We start from the raw sequence: 21543 nt of genomic DNA on the forward strand, positions 1-21543 counted from the left end.
CTCAAGGTCACTCGAAGCCAAACTCTGACCCAGGCTCCTCCTTCACTTTACATGGATTATTCTCTCTCTCTCTCTCTCTTTCTTTTCTCTCTCTCTCTCTCTCTCTCTCTCTCTCTCTCTGCTACTCACTTGCTCACTCACTCACTCTCTTTTCTTCATCTTGTTCTCTCTCTCTCTCTCTCTCTCTCTCTCTCTCTCTCTCTCTCTCTCTCTCTCTCTCTCTCTCTCTCTCTCTCTCTCTCTCTCTCTCTCTCTCTCTCTCTCTCTCTCTCTCTCTCTCTCTCTCTCCCCCCCCACTCCCTTCCCACACTCTTTTCTCATCTCGCCTGGGGACCATAGTGACAGGCCAGTCCTATGAGGAGCCACAGTGGATGAGATGAGGGTCTAATTCACTCTAATCTCCCAGCCTCTTAATGTCTAGGCTGATGTGGATTTCTCCTCATCCTCCAGGGAGGGTCTTTCTCTTCAAGAACATCATTATGAAGTTTTCAAGCCCTCTTAGCCAATTTTAAAAAGGGAAACAGTATTAGTTGATTCTTCACTTTAGTGTCCTGAGCTAGATGTTGAGGTTCTAATGTACACATTTGCTGTGTCGAGAACAGAGATTTTGGATAGTACAAGTCAAAAGTCTGGACACACCTTCTCATTCAAGGGTTTTTCTTTATTTTTACTATTTTATACATTGTAGAAAAGTAGTGAAGACATCAAAACTATCAAAACTGACACATATGACACATACTGACACATATGGAATCATGTAGAATCATGTTGTGACCAAAAAAAATGTTAAACAAATCCAAATATATTTTATATTTGAGATTCTTCAAAGTAGCCTCCCTTTACCTCGATGACAGCTTTGCACACGCATGGCATTCTCTCAACCAGCTTCACCTGGAATGCTTTTCCAACAGTCTTGATGGAGATCCCACGTATGCTGATCACTTGTTGGCTGCTTTTCCTTCACTCTGCGGTCCAACCTATCCCAAACCTTCTCAATTGGGTTGAGGTTGGGGGATTGTGGAGGCCAGGTCATCTGATGCAGCACTCCATCACTCTCCTTCTTTGTCAAATAGCCCTTACACAGCCTGGAGGTGTGTTGGGTCATTGTCCTGTTGGAAAACAAATGATAGTCCAACTAAACGCAAACCAGATGGGATGCCGTATCGCTGAAGAATGCTGTGGTAGCCATGCTGGTTAACTGTGCCTTGAATTCTAAATACATCACAGACAGTGTCATCAGCAAAGCCCACCCAAACAGCCACACCTCCTCCTCTATGCTTCACAGTGGGAACCACACAACCGCCTCACAAAGACAAGGCAGTCGGGACCAAAAATCTCAAATTTGGTCTCATCAGACCAAAGAACAGATTTCCACCGGTCTAATGTCCGTTGCTCGTGTCACTTGGCCCAAGCAATTCTCGTCTTATTATTGGTGTCCTTTAGTTGTGGTTTCTTTGAAGAAATTCAACCATGAAGGCCTGATTCATGCAGTCTCCTCTGTACAGGAGACTGCGTTTATATGGGCTGCAATTTCTGAGGCTGGTAACTCTAATGAACTTATCCTCTGCAGCAGATGCAACTCTGGGTCTTCCATTTCTGTGGTGGTCCTCATGAGAGCCAGTTTCATCATAGTGCAGGATGGTTTTTGCGACTGCACTTTCAAAGTTCTTGAAATGTTCAGTTTTGACTGAACCTCTACCTTGTCACAACACAACTGATTGGCTCAAATGCATTTAAGAAGGAAAGAAATTCAAAAAATTAACTTTTAACAAGGCCTACCTGTTAATTGAAATTAATTCCAGGTGACTACCTCATGAAGCTGGTTCAGAGAATGCCAAGAGTGTGCAAAGCTGTCATTAAGGCAAAGGGTGGCTATTTGAAGAATCTGAAACATAAAATATATAAAATATTTTTTTGGGTCACGACATGATTCCATATGCTTGTTATCATGCTTGTTACAAATGTTAAAGTTTCTGGAAAGAAATTTCACAAATTAACATTTAACAAGGCACACCATTCCAGGTGAATAACTCATGAAGCTGGTTGAGAGAATGCCAAGCGTGTGCAAAGCTGTCATCAAGGCAAGGTGGCTATTTTGAATATATTTTGTTTAACACTTTTTTGGTTAATACATGATGCCATATGTGTTATTTCATAGTGGTGATGTCTTAATTATTGTTCTACAATGTAGAAAATAGTACAAATAAAGAAAAACCCTTGAATGAGTAGGTGTGTCCAAACTTTTGACTGGTACTGTGTGTTGGTATGGTTCACAATTCTTGTTGTGGGATAGACAGATATTGCTTTACAAGTCTCGTAAGACATATTCTTTACTTACAATAAAGCTGTTACAATACCTTGAGTTTGAAGGTAACACTTTTAAAATATAATGGTTCTGTCATGAAATGAACCTGATCTTAGATCAACTGTACATACAGTATGTACTTATTTCTTCTATTTTTTTCTCCCCATTTGTCTGTGTAGGCCTCCTTCGCTGGCCGGCAGTCCGGCGTTCTCTGACATCTCCCTCATCCGGATCTCGCCCCACCGGAACCCCTCCGTGGGGGCCGAGTCACCCTTTAACCCACCACATCCCTACATCAACCCCTACATGGACTACATCCGCTCACTTCACTCCAGTCCCTCACTTTCTATGATCTCTGCAGCCAGGGGCCTCAGCCCTGCAGACGGTAAGTCCCCACACACCCTAATCCCTATATAGTGCACTACTTTTGACCAGGGTCTGTTGATTTCCTATATAGTGCACTACTGGTCAAAAGTATTGCACTATATAGGGAATAGGTTATTATTTGGGACCCAGAACAAGCATTCGCCCTCTCATGAGTCCCCATACAGTCAAGTATTATTTTAAGGCACACAGAGTCCCATAATATGGAGTTGAATAAGATAAACGTACTACATACTCTTCTGTAATCTGTCTTTCACTTGAGCATAAATCCCAGAGCTGTAGTAAATACAATGCAGTTGTGCTGTATCACACAGATGTGCGCTCCCTCTCTCTTAAGGCCCCTCAGTCCCCATTTTGAAGAATAATAATGTACTTTGTTGTTGACCAATATGTTCAGCTAGTGCAATAAGAGTGTTCAGTTATGATCTCTTTAGGTTTGATCCCTAATACGAAGTGCTTCATGTCAAATGAAGGTCATGACAGAGGTGACCTCATTCATTTATTTGAACTGTGTGTGTCTGTGCGTGCATGTGTCTGTCTGGAACGTGCACATGTGACTTTCTTTAAGTCTGTGTGCAGCATGTGCAGTGTCTGACTCTTTCTGTGTTTATGTGTGACTGCGCATGAATATGTCTGAGTGTGTGTGTGTGTAGGGAGGCTTGTTTGAGGGAGGTTATTCTTTGATCTGTGGATCATGTCAGTGGACCTCTGGAGGACGCATCATAGAGCGGCGGTCACATACAGTACAGATAGACAGACGGACGTAGAGGGAGGCTCAGGTTCAAGGCCAGGGTCGGTGGTGGAGAGTGGAGGACCAGGGAGGGTTAAGGGGGGAGGCATATGGGTTGTGTCCCAAATGGCACCCTATTCCCTATGTAGTGCTCTACTCTGGTCAAAAGTAGTGGACTATAACGGGAAAAGGGTGCCATTTGGGACGCACCCACGTTGTCCTGCAGGGACCGTTTTGGCTCCTGTGATGGAGACAGACTGGTTAATCAATTACAATGGGTCTGGAGATACAGTCTTGTGTGTGTGCTGCTTTTAAAGAGCCTCAGCACTGCTGCTCTGCTCCGGCCTCCTGGCCTGGACCTTTAATTGAAGCCTAGAGCTCAATTACTGAATAAGGCCAGCCTTCCCCACCCCTCCCAGGGGCTGTTTGTAATCACAGCTGGACTGAGCTTTGGCTGGCTGGTTTCCATTCTGCTCAAGGAAAAGTTGAGGTGATTGCATTTGAGGTAGTTTAATAGATTTATACGACCACATTGTTATGCCGTTGTTATAATACTAAACTAAACACAAATATTTTGTGGTGTTCAGTTCAGGCTGTTTGGCAACTGTCATGGGAACTGTAACTACTTTCTTGCTGTAGCCATGATAGCTTGTGTCCCAATTGGCACCCTATTCCCTAATAGTGTGATACTTTTGACCAGTAAGACTCGGGTCAAAAGTAATGCACTATATATGGAAAATGTTGCCATTTGAGACATAGACAGGGTCTCCAACTAAGTCCCTCCATTCACCTCTCTCTCAGCTAGAGGTCCTATTAGAGCTGTACTGGTCTCATACTGTACCTTGTCTGCAAGTGCCTTTATGAAGAGGTGGATAGAAGGGGCCACTTCCTCTATGCAGGAACTTCTCGTCCTCGTCTCCCGCTCCTCCCAACATGCATTGCTCTCTGTGCCTTAGAAAGTGGGCACTTGAATTACACCTATCTTTTTAGTCCTAGGTTCTCTTTTACAAAGGAAATGCTCTACTTGCGTTGCTTTACATCAAAACGCTTTCTGTGATACATCAACCTATTACAGCATGTGCTAAATTATGAAATGAGGCAAGTAATTACTATTTTTAGCGATCAAATAGTTAATTAACCTATCAGCCTTTATGTTGTTAGTATATCATCTGCACAGATTTTTTTTACTGGAATACATTTGAATAATGATGAATTAATTAGCAGAATTGTATGGAGACTTGAAGCGGGTGAGATTTAGTACCACCTATCTCTCGTTGTTTTTCATCTACAGTATACCTCCCTTGCATTCTCACTCTCTCTGGCTCTACCTCTTGCTTTCTCTGCCCCCCTCCCCCCATCACTCTCTCTCACCCTCTCATTCCTCTTCTTCTCTGGTGTGGTTCAGTCATATACTACTTGCCTCTCTTATCCCATTGTTGCTCTGAAGGAGGGCCCTGTGGCCCCACCAACCACCAACTCCTGAGGCACATTGAGCTGCTTCTCTTCCATGTCAAGTGCCACACTGAAAGCTCCCCACCCCCTTGCCCCCGGGATGGCGCTACCCATGCCAGCATTTCTGATTTAGAAATTCCGCAGAGCCCTTTCTTCGCACAAATAGAGAATGAGGCACATTACAGTTGAATGCAGAAGTAAAGCTAAAGCGGAACAACAAAGACAATTAAGAAACTCCCCCCTCCACTTAAGACATAATACCCAAATCAAATTAATTTGGAAATTTCTTCTTTCATTCACTGAACCAATCAGCGATGCATATTGCCAGGCATACGAGCCGGCCTTCTGAGGAGATCTTTTCATCCTGCGTTTTATTTATTTATTTATTCTCTCCTTTCTTTAAAATGGGAAGAAAACACTTTGTGGGGCTGAACTGATTCCATATATGCATCCAAAACCACAGTGTCAGTCTTTTATTCTCTCTCTTCTCTCCCACTCTTTCTGTCTTTTTCTTGGTTGGGATATATGCAAATGGAAGCACAATGCCAGATGTTTATTTTTAGGATACGGTTCAAGGACTTATAGCGCTCTATAACTAAGGGAAGAGGTTGTAAGGAGAGACATATTCAGAGGGGGGGGAGGGACAGGGACACACACATGTCCTCCACATACACACACCCCCTAACACCCCTTCTACACACACACACTTACCCATTGGCAAACAACATAGGATGAAATATGATGTGCATACCTGCATGAATGAACAATACATTTAAAACCAAGACATACAGTAGTGTAAATTCTGAGTAAGCAGCTTGGAATCACATTTGAGACCTGTAGTACATTACACTACCTCAGAGTCATGCTTCCCATACAGCTGTTCTCTTCCAATCTATATGTGATAGTGTTGCTAATGTGCTCACTACATTACATATATTTTTAGCGGTTGTAGGTTTTGCAGGCCTCTCCTGCTGTGTTATACAAGTCATTATCTCACCTAACATGCATGTCTGCCCCCTCTCTGTCTGTCTGTCTCTCTCTCTCTCTCTCTCTCTCTGTCTCTTTTCCTTGCTCTTTCAGCCTCTCTCTCTCTCTCTCTCTCTCTCTCTCTCTGTCTCTCTCGCTCTCTCTCTGTTTCTCTCTCTCTCTCTCTCTCTCTATCTCTTTCTGTCTGTCTCTTTCTCTCTGTCTTTCTCTTTCTCTCTGTCTTTCTCTTTCTCTCTGTCTCTCTCTGTCTCTCTCTCTCTCTGTCTCTCTCTCTTTCTGTATCTCTCTCTCTGTCTCTTTCTCTTTCTCTCTGTCTCTCTCTTTTTCTGTCTCTGTCTGTCTCTCTCTTTCTGTCTCTTTCTCTCTGTCTCTCTCTGTCTCTCTCTGTTTCTTTCTCTTCTCTTTTTTTTTCTCTTTTCTCTTTGTTTCTTCTTCCTTAGCCCCTCACACAGGCCTGACCACAGCAGAGTACTACCACCAGATGGCTCTCCTGGCAGGCCACCGTAGCCCGTACACGGACCTCCTACCCTCTGTGGCCTCCACGGCCGGAGCCACCAGCAGCGCCCTGCACATGGAGTATCTACAGGCCATGGAGAGTAAGTCTGACTGCACTGGGTTTAAGACACTGATGCAAACTCAGTGTTTCCCCTATGATTCTTTTCAGCAGTGGTGGGGTGGGGGGGTTGCTACTAGCATTAGTGCAATGACATTCTAGCGGTTCCCATAGACTTCCAGTCATTGAGCCAACAACTATCCATTTCAAAGTGTGTCTCTGCTGAAGTATACAATATATATTATTATTATTATTTTTTTAAATCATATGCTAAATGAATATAGGGGATACACTGTAAACGACTATTTCATTACTTTGTTTGTATGTGGGGGGGTGGGGGTGTCTGTATTTGTGTTTAAAAAAACGGAGTATTCTAGATAGATTACAACATTACTTCCCTGCACCATACAACAATCTGTTTTACATGGAGCAAAACAACAATCCTACCAAATGAGGAGGGACTAGCTAGCGATTCTAAATTGACATGATTTAAATGAGCCATTGTCTTAATGTGCCAGGCTCAGGCGTGCCTGTGCAGAGGACTTATGCTAATGAGTTATTTTAAAGTGTAAATAGGAAATGAAATGCACACTGAATCTTAGGGAAGGTCGGACAGCCTCACCCCTCTCCCTTTGATGAGAAGGTATTTAGTCAGCCAGCCACCGCTTTCATGGAAATCCGGGGTGAAGTCCCCCCTCATCCTTCCCCCCATTCCTCCGAACAAACTAATTAAAACTAGCCAAACTTGCACGCCTATTTGAAAATTAATTGCTATTAAGTGGGAATTGGAATGTCCCACCATTCATCATCACAGGAAGAAATTCGTTCTTCTGTATCAACACTTAAGATTAATAGAGTGAAACAAAACAATTAGGGCCTCGGTTTCAAATGGGAGAAGATGCCATGGCTATGCTACCTCTTCACTACTTCACAATCGGCTGTGATCATTGCTGGTAATACAGTGGCTTGCGAGAGTATTCACCCCCTTGGCATTTTTCCTATTTTGTTGCCTTACAATCTGCAATTACATTATTTTTTTTTGGGGGGGGGGTTGTATTGTTTGATTTACACAACATGCCTACCACTTTGAAGATGCAAAATATTTTTTTATTGTGAAACAAACAAGAAATAAGACAAAAGAACAGAAAACTTGAAAGTGTCTAACTATTCACCACCCCCAAAGTCAATACTTTGTAGAGCCACCCATTGCAGCAATTACAGCTGCAGGTCTCTTTGGGTATGTCTCTATAAGCTTGGCACATCAAGCCACTGGGATTTTTGCCCATTCTTCAAGGCAAAACTGCTCCAGCTCCTTCAAGTTGGATGTGTTCCGCTGAAGTACAGCAATTTTAAGTCATACCACAGATTCTCAATTAGATTGAGATCTGGGCTTTGACTAGGCCATTCCAAGACATTTAAAGTGTTTCCCCTTAAATCACTCGAGTGTTGCTTTAGCAGTATGCTTAGGGCCATTGTCCTGCTGGAAGGTGAACCTCCATCCCAGTCTCAAATCTCTGGAAGACTGAAACAGGTTTCCTTTAAGAATTTCCCTGTATTTAGTGCCATCCATCATTCCTTCAATTCTAACCAGTTTCCAGTCCCTGCCGATGAAAAACATCCCCACAGCATGATCCCCACAGGATGGTGCTCTCGGGGTGATGGAGGTGTTGGGTTTGCGCCAGACAAATCATTTTCCTTGATGGCCATAAAGCTCAATTTTAGTCTCATCTGACCAGAATACATTCTTCTATGTGTTTGGGGAGTCTCCCATATGCCATTTGGCGAACACCAAACGTGTTTGCTTATTTTTTTCTGGCCGCTCTTCCATAAAGCCTAGCTCTGTGGAGTGTACGTTTTAAAGTGGTCATATGGACAGATACTCCAATCTCTGCTGTGGAGCTTTGCAGCTCCTTCAGGGTTATCTTTGGTGTCTTTGTTGCCTCTCTGATTAATGCTCTCCTTGTCTGGTCTGTGAGTTTTGGTGGGTGGCCCTCTCTCGGCAGGTTTGTTGTGGTGCCATATTCTTTAAATTTTTTAATAATGGATTTAATGGTGCTCCGTCTGATGTACAAAGTTTTGGATATTTTTTATATCCCAACCCTGATCTGTACCTCTCCACAACATTTTGGAGAGCTCCTTGGTCTTCATGGTGCCACTTGCTTGGTGGTGCCCCTTGCTTAGTGGTGTTGCAGACTCTGGGGCCTTTCAGAACAGGTGTATATAAACTCAGCAAAAAAAGAATCGTCCCTTTTTCAGGATCCTGTTTTTCAAAGATCTTTTGTAAAAATCTATATATCTTCACAGATCTTCATTGTAAAGGGTTTAAACACTATTTCCCATGCTTGTTCAATGAACCATAAACAATTAATGAACATGCACCTGTGGAACGGTCATTAAGACACTAACAGCTTACAGACGGTAGGCAATTAAGGACACAGTTATGAACTTAGGACACTAAAGAGGCCTTTCTACTGACTCTGAAAAACACCAAAAGAAAGATGCCCAGGGTCCCTGCTCATCTGCATGAACATACCTTAGGCATGCTGCAAGGAGGCATAGGGACTGTAGATGTGGCCAGGGCAATAAATTGCAATGTCCGTACTGTGAGACGCCTAAGACAGCGCTACAGGGAGACAGGGCGGACAGCTGATCATCCTCGCAGTGAAAGACCACGTGTAACAACACCTGCACAGGATCGTTACATCTGACCATCACACCTGCGGGACACGTACAGGAGGGCAACAACAACTACGCAAGTTACACCAGGAACGCACAACCCCTCCATCAGTGCTCAGACTGTCCGCAATAGGCTGAGAGAGGCTGGACTGAGGGCTTGTAGGCCTGTTGTATAAGGCAGACATCACCAGCAACAACATCGGCTATGGGCACAAACCCACCGTCGCTGGACCAGGCAGGACTGGCAAAAAGGGCTATTCACTGATAAGTCGCGGTTTAGTCTCATCAGGGGTGATGGTCGGATTTTCGTTTATCGTCGAAGGAATGAGTGTTACACCGAGGCCTGAACTCTGGAGCGGAATCGATTTGGAGGTGGAGGGTCCGTCATGGTCTGGGGCGGTGTGTCACAGCATCATTGGACTGAGCTTGTTGTCATTGCAGGCAATCTCAGTGCTGTGCGTTACAGGGAAGACATCCTCCTCTCTCATGTGGTACCCTTCCTGCAGACTCATCCTGACATGACCCTCCAGCATGACAATACCACCAGCCATACTGCCCGTTCTGTGCGTGATTTCCTGCAAGACAGTAATGTCAGTGTTCTGCCATGGCCAGCGAAGAGCCAGCGAGATCTCAATCCCATTGAGCACGTCTGGGACCTGTTGGATCAGAGGGTGAGGGCTAGGGCCATTCCCCTAGAAATGTCAGGGAACTTGCAGGTGCCTTGGTGGAAGAGTGGAGTAACATCTCACAGCAAGAACTAGCAAATCTGGTGCAGTCCATGAGGAGATGCACTGCAGTACTTAATGCAGCTGGTGGCCACACTAGATACTGACTGTTACTTTTGATTTTGACCCCTGTTTCATGTCTGTGGAACTTGTGCAGTTTGTCTCGGTTGTTGAATATTGTTATGTTCATACAAATATTTACACACATTAAGTTTGCTGAAAATAAACGCAGTTGACGGTGAGAGGACGTTTCTTTTTATGCTGAGTTTATACTGAGATCATGTGACAGATCATGTGACACTTAGATTGCACACTATTTAACTAATTATGTGACTTCTGAAGGTAAGTGGTTGCACCAGATTTTGTTTAGGGGCGAGCAAAGTGTGAATCCATTTGCACGCACCACTTTTCCGTTTTTATTTTTTAGAATTGTTGGAAAGAAGTTTTTTTTTTTTTCATTTCACTTCACCAAATTTGACTATTTTGTGTATGTCCATTACATGAAATCCAAATAAAAATAAATTGAAATTACAGGTTGTAATGCAGCAAATAGGAAAAACTCCAAGGGGATGAATACTTTTGGAAGGCACTGTAACTCATTGCGTTTCAGCAATGTGTTCCACACGCAGGCCAGGAAAATTAACACTTTAAAAGCTCTTCCTTTGTGATATATATAGATTTTAGAGGAGAAAAAAGGCATAAGGAGTGCGTGGTTAATGTGGTCTAGTTGCATTGTAGCTAGCATAGTTTCAGTCAGTCTAATTCACATCAATGTAATTAGCTTAGGAAAGAGACTAATGAAACAATAGCGCTGCCCTTGCTGTTTGGGGCTTTAATGGCCTATTGTGTAATTAGCTAGCTATTTTTAGGTAGCGCTATGCTTTTATCTGTATTTGGGCTATATAAATAGCTATTTGGTTATTTTCCCATCAGAATAAAAAAAAAAATTACCTGAGGAAAATATAGGCTTACTGATCAAAAGATCCCATCCAGCCTCCCGGGTGGCGCAGTGGTTAAGGGCGCTGTACTGCAGCGCCAGCTGTGCCACCAGAGACTCTGGGTTCGCGCCCAGGCTCTGTCGCAACCGGCCGGAACCGGCCGCGGCGGGAGGTCTGTGGGGCGACGCATAATTGGCCCAGCGTTGTCCAGGTTAGGGAGGGCTTGGCCGTTAGGGATATTCTTGACTCATCGCGCACCAGTGACTCCTGTGGCGGCCGGGTGCAGTGCACGCTAACCAAGGTTGCCAGGTGCACAGTGTTTCCTCCGACACAGTGGTGCGGCTGGCTTCCGGGTTGGATGCGCTCTGCGTTAAGAAGCAGTGCGGCTTGGTTGGGTTGTGTATCGGAGGATGCATGACTTTCAACCTTCGTCTCTCCCGAGCCTGTACGGGAGTTGTAGCGATGAGACAAGGGAGAAAAAAAAAAAAAAAAAAAAAAAAAGAAAAAAAGATCCCATCCTGTCCTTCCCACTATTGCTCGAACAGTATTTTATTTTATTCAGTCCTGTTGAGGGAGTGGATTAGTTGTTGGACAGTATAGCTGTGTCCTATTTAGTTTTCATATGGTTATGATGATCGTGTAGGATACGAGAGGAGGAAATGAGAGGGGGAGAGAAGGGGTGTGGAGTTGTGCTGTGCTGTGCTGTGCTGTGAGAGGGCCAGGGTCTTCTCAGGTGTCCCTAACTCAGCTGTGTGGGTTAGGAGTTGTTGTGCTTTTGGGCTCCAGGCTCCTGGTTTATTTTCTACTGCCACCAGTCAGTCCAGCCTGTCTGGGCCCTCGCTGTCCTGTTCGTGTGAATTAATGACGCTGTACCTAACCAGCCGTCCCGTCCATAAATCACAGGGAAATTAGAGGGACACTCCAGCTACCCTGTTACGGGCCAAGGCGCTCCCCTCTCCCTCTCTTCTACCTCTCCCTCTCCTCTCCTCCTGGTTGGCTGATTTATCATTTGGCTGCAGCATTAATAAACATAACTCCCAGGAGGCCCAGCTGTGATGGGACAGCTACCCTCTTCTACCCCCTCCCCTGTTCCTTCCCCCCTTCTAACTCTCCACAAGTGGAGGCAGTCCCTCACCTGGGGCGTGGTTTTTAGGAGGTTTGTCATAGAGAGGTATGGTTTGGGAGGGCGTGTCTTAGGTCAACCAGGGGGTAGAAGTTTGATTGAGGAGTGTGGTTATTGCAGGTGTGTGAGATGCAGTGTTTGTGTGAGTACAACTGGATGATAAAACTGAGTCAGATTTCAAGGAACAAATTCCTCAAATGGCAAATGTGAGCATGTATGTATGTATGTGCGTAGGGGGATTTGTGTGTTTGTATGTGTGAGTGTGTGTTTGCCCCCCCAAATCCCCTCTCTGAGACATTAAAGAGAGAGAGGCATGTTTTCTAAAGAGGCCAGAGCAGAGACAATGTAGAGGGGTGTTCCTCCTCCCTCCTCTCTCCCTGGAGCGCCATGCTCCAAACACAGGCGTATGTATGCCAGGAACTCCACCACACACACACACACACACACACACACACACACACACACACACACACACACACACACACACACACACACACACAATCATACGACTGATTTCCATGTGAATGGAAGCCTCTGTAATCGCTGGATGTGTCAGGCAAGAGTGAGTGTTTGAATTTAAGGGAGGGAGAAAGGATGGAGGGAGGGAAAAGGGAGGGAGTACAGGGGCTGCGTAAGCTGGTTTTGTTTGCCCACGAAAAAAGAAAAAACAGCTGACATTTTTTTCCCGACCTACTCTGTCACAAAGTCATTGTGTCAGTTCACTCACAAAGCGTAACATCCCCTCAGCGTCTTTTCTATCCTTTTTCTCCTCCCTTCACTTCTTTACTTTTCCTTCTGTTTTTCCCCCTGTCTTGTGACATCTCAGAGTGAAAAGGCAACATTGCATCTCATTGTGTGTTTAGAGAGAGAGAGAGAAAAAAGCTTGTGTTGTTGGTTGCTTGGTATTTTTTCAAAGCCACTTTTCCATTCAACATTGACTGCTTTTGAATAAGGAGGCACATCAGATTTGATTAGATACTTGATTGCCATAACCCAGTCAGTAAAGTGCTCTGACATACTAGGCACCCCTATGTTGTCTTGTATGAAGTTCATCCATTGACAGTTGCACTTTTTCATTCAAATTTGCCATTTGTTAGAAGACATTTTGTTTGTTGATTGGATTGAATAAAATGTTTCTGAGGCAGTGAAGCTCACTCTACCGCCCCTCTATGTTTGTCTATTGTTAAATTAGAAGTAGGCTACAATGCTATAAAAGCACTCAAATCTATGAAAAATAAGTCAAGCCACAAATTAACATACAAAAAATTGAATCTGATTAAACACAATAGATAAATCACTATCTCTTTCACATACTAGGTTTCTATCCAGAGAGGTTCTGTAGACTACAACTTCTTGCATCTAATGTCTCTACTGTCTACTCTACTGCCTTCCTCTCTTCCAGGCTCCAGGTTCCCCAGCCCCAGGCTGACGGCAAGGCCAAGTAGGAAGCGGGCCCTGCCCATCTCTCCCCTGTCGGAGCACAGCTTTGACCTGCAGACCATGATCCGCAACTCGCCCAACTCCCTTGTCACCATCCTCAACAACTCCCGCTCCAGCTCCTCCACCAGCGGCTCCTACGGACACCTCTCGGCCGGGGCCATCAGGTATGGGATCATGGTTGCAAAATTCCAGTACCTTTTTTCAAACACATTTTGGTTGGAGGATTCCATGATTTCCTGTTTAAACCTTCCTGATTGCAGGAATAATTTCCAATGGGGGTTTCTGGAAAAAGTTATGTATGGGATGATAAAGACAACCAACATTCCACACAAACGTATGACTTCATCACGCTTAACGTTGAAGAGCGATGTAGGTATGGGGATGGAGTGGGACGGAGGGCCTGGGGCAGAGGTGTTTTTTTGTGGGACTTTGGTCTACTGACGGTGGGGGGCTGTATTAGGATGTGGTGGACCAGTGAGGTTATTATGGGCGTGCGTACGTGTTTCTCCCCTCCTGGTGGGCCTTGTCCCCCTATTTACCCAGCGTCCCCGGTGGCATGTGTCAGTCATCCACACACCCTCCCAAACACCACTCCCCTAATACACACCGAAATGACAGGGAAAGACAAAGAGAGAGAAAGAGAGAGAGAGAGGTAGATCCATAGCCCTAGTCATAGCCATTGATCAGCGATCTGGAAGGACAACCTGATCAATCACATGCCTCTGTGGCCCCAGTGACAGGGCCAATGACAGGGCCTCCAGACTGATGAGTGATATGACAAGCAGATGGGCCCCCAAATGCGTCTTGGCCCATTGATTTCCACTCGGGGCCGGTAATAAGATCAGCAGACATATGGAGCCAGGCTGAGAGCAGGCATCAAGGAGGCAGGATGGATGGAGCCCCACCATGCGTGACTGCTATTGAACCATAGGAGCTGTGTTTACCTGGAGCTACCTATGTTTATAGAGAGAGCCTATGTGAAGGTGAGCAGTGGGAGGTTTGGATGTTGACTTCACCGATGATGTAAGTGAAATAGTAATTTAATGGTACGCAAACTATCTGCACTGACTATCTTGCACTGACCCTACGCACACTCACTAGACTATATATACAACCATATACACACTAACTAGACTATATATACAAACCATATGCACACTCACTAGAATATATATACAAACCATATACACACTCACTAGACTATATATACAACCATACACACACTCACTAGACTATATATACAACCATATACACACTCACTAGACTATATATACAACCATATACACACTCACTAGACTATATATACAAACCATATACACACTCACTAGACTATATATACAACCATATACACACTCACTAGAATATATATACAAACCATATACACACTCACTAGACTATATATACAACCATACACACACTCACTAGACTATATATACAACCATATACACACTAACTAGACTATATATACAAACCATATGCACACTCACTAGAATATATATACAAACCATATACACACTCACTAGACTATATATACAACCATACACACACTCACTAGACTATATATACAACCATATACACACTCACTAGACTATATATACAACCATATACACACTCACTAGACAGAAGAGGACTGGCCACCCCACATAGCCTGGTTCCTCTCTAGGTTTCTTCCTAGGTTTTGGCCTTTCTAGGGAGTTTTTCCTAGCCACCGTGCTTCTACACCTGCATTGCTTGCTGTTTGGGGTTTTAGGCTGGGTTTCTGTACAGCACTTTGAGATATCAGCTGATGTACGAAGGGCTATATAAATAAATTTGATTTGATTTGATTTGATATATATACAAACCATACACACACTCACTAGACTATATATACAAACCATATGCACACTCACTAGGCTATATATACAAACCATATACACACTCACTAGACTATATATACAACCATATACACACTCACTCACACACAAAACCCACCACATAAGACACACACGCAGACCAACACAACACAAACACACATACCTACATACACATTACACACACACACACACACACACACACACACACACACACACACACACACACACACACACACACACACACACACTTTTATACCCATCATTTGCTGCTGCTACTCAGTTCTTTATTTTAGTCTTATTATAATCCTGATGCTTAGTCACTTTACCCTGCCGTCATGTACATATCTACCTCAAACACCTTCGCCCTTTGCACATTGATCTGGTACTGGCACATTGTGTTACTATTTTTATTTTTAAACTTTGCATTGTTTGGAAGGGCTTGTAAAAAAGAAAGCATTTCACGGTAAAGTCTACACCAGTTGTATTCAGCGCATGTGACAAATAAAATGTGATTTGATGTAAACACTCTCACCTCAATGTAGATCTATGAGAAAGGAAGGGTGTCCATGATCTAGTTCTTTCACAGTAGGGGAGAGCTAGCAAGCAGACAATACAATGTGAAGTGGCTGTTGTAGATATATACTAAATTATAGGCACGGTTATACTGTTGCTATAATAAAGGCATGTTATAATTGTGCTTTATTTCTGACAGAACCCAGTCTTTCTGTCATTGTCAGTCATTGATTTTTTACAGTGGAGCGATGGGTTAATTTAACTAGGGTTGCATAAGGTTCCCCCAAATTTTCCCAGATTTACTGCTTATACCCTTCTGATTCCGAGAATCCGCCAACAGGGATTTCTGTAAATCCTGGGAATTTTTGTAAAGTTACCAGAATTTTCCAACTAAGTATAACCTTACATTTTTCTTTTACTTTTCTTTTACCAGGCTCAATTAAGAACAAATTCGTATTTACAAAGGCGGCCTGGCAAGAGACACAGCATGAATTCACAGTGCTAACAATCTGAACATTCATTGCCAGGGATTCACCTTGGGCCCCGTGGGCTCCCAAGTGGTGCAGGCACTGCATCTCAGGGCTAGAGGTGTCACTACAGACCCTGGTTCAATTCCAGGCTGTATTACAACTGGCTGTGATTGGGAGTCCCATAGGCCGGTGCACAATTGGCCCAGCATTGTTAGGGTTTGGCTGGGGTAGGCCGGTAGGCCGACTTGCCTAGTTAAATAAAGATAAAATAAAAATCAGTGTTACAAGAGCATCACATCTCCTGTCAGATGAGGAGCTAGCCAGAACAATTTATTGTCCCTCATTTTGCCTCGTTGCCATTGCATTTGCCGCTCAAATATATCAGAATGTAATTTGATAGTGGTACATTAATTGTTAACTTTATAAATATTGATAATGGAAAAGGGGGGGGGGTGTTCTGCACAAAGCCTTGTTGCACAAAACCTTGTTGTATGTTTTATGTTTCACCCTTTTTCGTCTACCTAACACTGATTGTGATATTGTTTCCCTCCAGTCCGGCATTGAGTTTTGCCTACCCTCCGAACCCCGTGGCACTTCAGATGCATCAGCAGCTGCTTGGTCGGCAAACAGGGATGGTGGGTTCTGCGTTCGGCCACAGTCCGCCACTCATCCACCCCTCCCCGGTCTTCACCACCCAGCGGCCCATCCCTGGCATTCCTCCTCCTGGCCTCACACCCAGAGAGCGCTCTGTCATCTCTAACGACACCTCACAGGTGAGACTCCTCCCTCCTCCACATCAGAAGCCTCTGCGATTCATCATCACAGTTAATAGATAGATAGCACTGCCATGTGCTAGCCACGTGCTAGCTGCGTCCGTGGTAGTCTAAACAGATACAAGGCTTAGACAGGTAGAAGTAGGCTCCCCTCCGCGCTCTGGCCTCATGGGAGTTACGGTCCCCTGGATGTGTTATATTCGACTGGGAACGTCGTTTTTGAACATCGTTTTTTTCACATGAGAAACAACAAGGGACTTGTTAGCATAGGATCCCACCACTGACACCATTAATCACACAGGAGGAAACAGGGATTCAAATGGGAATAGATGGAATGGATGAATTCCACAATGTCTCTCCATTCCGACTGTATGTGGGGGCTCGCATTTAAAGCTCGCATTTTAGTTTGATACTTTGTGGCATGTTAATGACACAGATCCACACTCACTGCTGTTTCTAGCTATGAAGTAGTTGGTGGATGAGATATCTTATTCAAGGTAGAGAGCTGACTATGTAAATGTATCTTCTCAATCTATTACAGAATTCTTTCTAGCTCTGAGGAAACAACCAGAATCATATACTACCTTACCGATTTGATATTTCTAGTCCAAATAGGACAAATACATTTTCACTGTGTCTATAAGCAGGATCTCAGTGGCTCGAGTGTCAAGATGCCCCACTGTTAATAACCGCTCTGGGATATGTGGGACGGTAGCGTCCCACCTCGCCAACAGCCAGTGAAATTGCAGGGCGCCAAATTCAAAACAACAGAAATCCCATAATTAAAAATTCCTCAAACATACAAGTATTTTACACCATTTTAAAGATAAACTTGTTGTAAATCCAGCCACAGTGTCCGATTTCAAAAAGGCTTTACGACGAAAGCACACCAAACGATTATGTTAGGTCAGTACCTAGTCACAGAAAAACAGCCATTTTTCCAGCCAAAGAGAGGAGTCACAAAAAGCACAAATAGAGATAAAATGAATCACTAACCTTTGATGATCTTCATCAGATGTGACACTCATAGGACTTCATGTTACACAATACATGTATGTTTTGTTCGATAAAGTTCATATTTATATCCAAAAATCTCAGTTTACATTGGCGCATTCAATAGTTCCAAAACATCCGGTGATTTTGCAGAGAGCCACATCAATTTACAGAAATACTTATGCATGGAATTTTAAATCAACTTCTCCTTAATGCAACCGCTGTGTCAGATTTCAAAACAACTTTACGGAAAAAGCCCACCATGCAATAATCTGAGTACAGCCCTCAGACAACAAAACAAGCCATACAGATATCTGCCATGTTGTGGAGTCAACAGAAATAGCATTATAAATATTCACTTATCTTTGATGATCTTCATCAGAATGCACTCCCAGGAATCTCAGTTCCACAATAAATGTTTGATTTGTTCGATAATCATTTATGTCCAAATATCTCCTTTTTGTTCGCACGATTAGTACACAATCCAAACTCACGACGCGCGGACAAGTCCAGACGAAAAGTCATATTACAGTTCGTGGAAACATGTCAAACGAAGTATAGAATCAATCTTTAGGATGTTTTTATCAGAAATCTTCAAATATGTTTCAACCGGAGAATTTGTTTGTCTGTAGAAAAGCACGCGTGATCAGCTCATGCCACTCTGCCAGACCTCTGACTCATTCAGCTCTCATTCCCCCCTCCTTCACAGTAGAAGCATCAAACAAGGTTTTAAAGACTGTTGACATCTAGTGGAAGCCTTAGGAAGTGCAATATGACCCCATAGACACTGTATATTCGATAGTCAATGATTTGAAAAACTTACAAACCTCAGATTTACCACTTCCTGGTTGGATTTTCTTCTCAGGTTTCTGCCTGCCATATGAGTTCTTGTATACTCACAGACATCATTCAAACAGTTTTAGAAACTTCAGAGTGTTTTCTATCCAAATCTACTAATAATATGCATATATTAGCAACTGGGCCTGAGTAGCAGGAAGTTTACTCTGGGCACCTTATTCATCCAAGCTTCTCAATACTGACCCCCCAGTCCCAAAGAAGGCAAATTACATTCCAGATTCCCCTGAGTAAACATTCTGAGAAGGCCAGTAGCACAGATCCGAGCCAAGGAATCTCTCCTGTTTTTCCAGGCCAAGTTCAGCTTTACTAGTTCATTTATTTTCCTGGCTCGCCTGCCTTGTAACAGGGAACTCCCCTTTGGCTCTCAGGCCAGGACCAGAGTCAGGTCTATCAAAGGTGAGGTCAGATAGTAAACTGCTGTATATAGAATCATTGGCTTATTCAATGACCTCGAATGAATAGACAACAGGCTGTACTATGCTACCTTGTCGTAGGATTAACTAGATCCCTTGAACAGTGTCATACAGGATGTCGTCATACAACTGCATGTAAATGTTCTTTTCTGCTCAACTTTCATGGTCATTCTATCATATAGTATGTTGGAATTAATTTTGAACTAAGTGATTTTATTGTGGTTCTTCCCACAGACCAAACCCACCAGTGAGTCAGCGGTGAGCAGCACGGGGGAACCCATGCACCACAAACGCTCCAAGATCAAACCGGATGAGGAGCTACCCAACTCAGGGGCCGTAAGTTGCCAGGTAAATTTAACTTTGCCAGCATTTATCGTATAGTCCAATGAACAGACATTCTTATCTAGTGTTAGAAAAGGGGTATGTTTATGGTATTCAAAGATGAGATCAGAAGACGAGATGGTTTACTGCGTCAGCAGCAACAGAATAGGATGTGGTGCTTGTACTGTTCAATTCTGTTCACACAGAAAACACATACACACGTGTGCATACACACGCACGCACACACATAACCACACACACAACCATACACGCATTCAGTCACTCTCTCAGACGCAGAGCTTTGGGGCCAATCATGTGATCTATTGTAAAACTATTTATTTATTTGCCTGTTTCATTCGGCTGCTTATTCAGGCTGCTGCCTCTGAAACGATAAGCCCCATTGATCTTGGAGGTACCAGAAGGAAATTGTTTTCCTTTTAATCAGATGCTTAAGTGAATGGAAACATTTTTTAAAATTAGATTGCAGGTTTTCTAAATGGCTCTCTGTGTGCTTGTGTCTGGAATGATGCTTCTAAAAGTGTCTCTGAGCTCATACAATGGAGGCAAGCCTGTATGTAGAGAGATCCACATTCTGTGAATGAAACTCCTCTTTACTCTGTTCCCCACCTTCACACACTCTCCTAACACCATGGCAGGCAGGTACTAACAGTAGACCGAGGTGGTTTTTACAAACCACAACTTTGCCCAGAGAGAAACCCCTGTACACCCCTGGTCTCCCCTGTTAGTCTCCAGTACTCTCCAGGCTACCCAGCCATGTAATGCTAACGGTGACAGTAAAATATGTCTAGACTAATGGAGCAAGCTAGAGCAGGAAGAGGGGGTTAGATTCCTGAAATACTCTGCCCCAGACCTGTCGTAGATCAACTGCCAACCCAGAGCAGAGCTTGCAGCGCTACATTTCCACTCCCAGACATTCTACTCCCTGTGTGCCGAACAGGGCCACATTGGCCAGATTCACTCGATTACACAAGTGGAAAAGTGAAACTAAATCAGTCTGTTGGGTTGGGGAAGGTTAGAGTAGAGTAGGGGGAGGGAACGTTTTGGTTGGGATATGACTTTGTTACCGGTCAAGTGTGTTGTGAACATAATATATTAAGTCGTTTACCTAACCATAGTATTTTAGATTTTTTTAATCGGACCCATATGTTCTGAATTGATATGGGCTTACTTACTGTACATACTGTACAATATTTAATATTCTGCAGATCTCTGCTGGGTCATTGCTGTAACAGTATGAGTGTTGTGTCCTTGCTGTAATTGCGTTGTGGTTTCTGTAATGTAGGACCATCCGGATGGGATGACACTGGTGAAGGAGGAAGGTGACAAGGACGAGAGCAAGCAGGAGCCAGAGATGGTGTACGAGACCAACTGCCACTGGGAGAGCTGCCACCGGGAGTTTGACACGCAGGAACAGCTAGTGCATGTGAGTACCTACCAGGACACTATAGGGAAGTAGCCTCGATTTGCAGGAGGCAGAAACCATATGACTATGGTGTCTGGCTTCGCTAAACTCCCTCTACCTCTATCAAGTTCAAAAGCTTTATGGTCCATTTAGAATGCAGATACTGTGCAGATAACAGCACAATAAATAGGAAACAAGTTTTAGGAGTCTATTTTAGGAGCCCCCAACAAGTCTCCTGGACGCCTGGCTCCAGCCCTCTCTGTTCCAGCAGTCTCTTCTGTATGTCACCATGTTCAGCGTTCAGTACAGAGTGTGCTGCAGCCTACAGGCGTTGAGTAATGCCCCTGCCGGATTCCAGATTGGTTTCGGGGACAATGGTTAATGGGCTCAAAGGCTGCCGAGCACGTCACTGTTGGGCTATGGCGCTAACTGATTTGGCCGGCACCGACTCGACCTACGAGCCCTGCACAATCAGGCCTTAAGCCTTACATTCTTCCGTACTGTATACAAGTCTGTACCGTACTGGCTGTAATATACACCCCCCTTCTGTCATACAGCTCCTCACACTACCCAGGAGATGGATGACTCTCATCTGGTAAAGCCTGAGGGC

The 21543-nt window shown here is 44.0% G+C and overlaps 1 protein-coding gene across 1 annotated transcript in view; it reads left to right on the forward strand.

Annotated features, from left to right (window-relative positions):
- Positions 1-21543, forward strand: part of LOC112215160 (transcriptional activator GLI3) — a 180563-nt gene that overhangs the window by 145372 nt on the left and 13648 nt on the right. The window contains exons 5-10 of the mRNA XM_024374105.1: positions 2485-2690; positions 6299-6454; positions 13276-13477; positions 16706-16925; positions 19424-19537; positions 20814-20954. Coding sequence (XP_024229873.1) covers positions 2485-2690; positions 6299-6454; positions 13276-13477; positions 16706-16925; positions 19424-19537; positions 20814-20954 — 1039 coding nt within the window. The remainder of the gene's footprint in view (positions 1-2484; positions 2691-6298; positions 6455-13275; positions 13478-16705; positions 16926-19423; positions 19538-20813; positions 20955-21543) is intronic.

This window comes from Oncorhynchus tshawytscha, linkage group LG16 (genome assembly GCF_018296145.1).
Source record: "Oncorhynchus tshawytscha isolate Ot180627B linkage group LG16, Otsh_v2.0, whole genome shotgun sequence".
NCBI classification, from domain to species: Eukaryota; Metazoa; Chordata; class Actinopteri; order Salmoniformes; family Salmonidae; genus Oncorhynchus; species Oncorhynchus tshawytscha.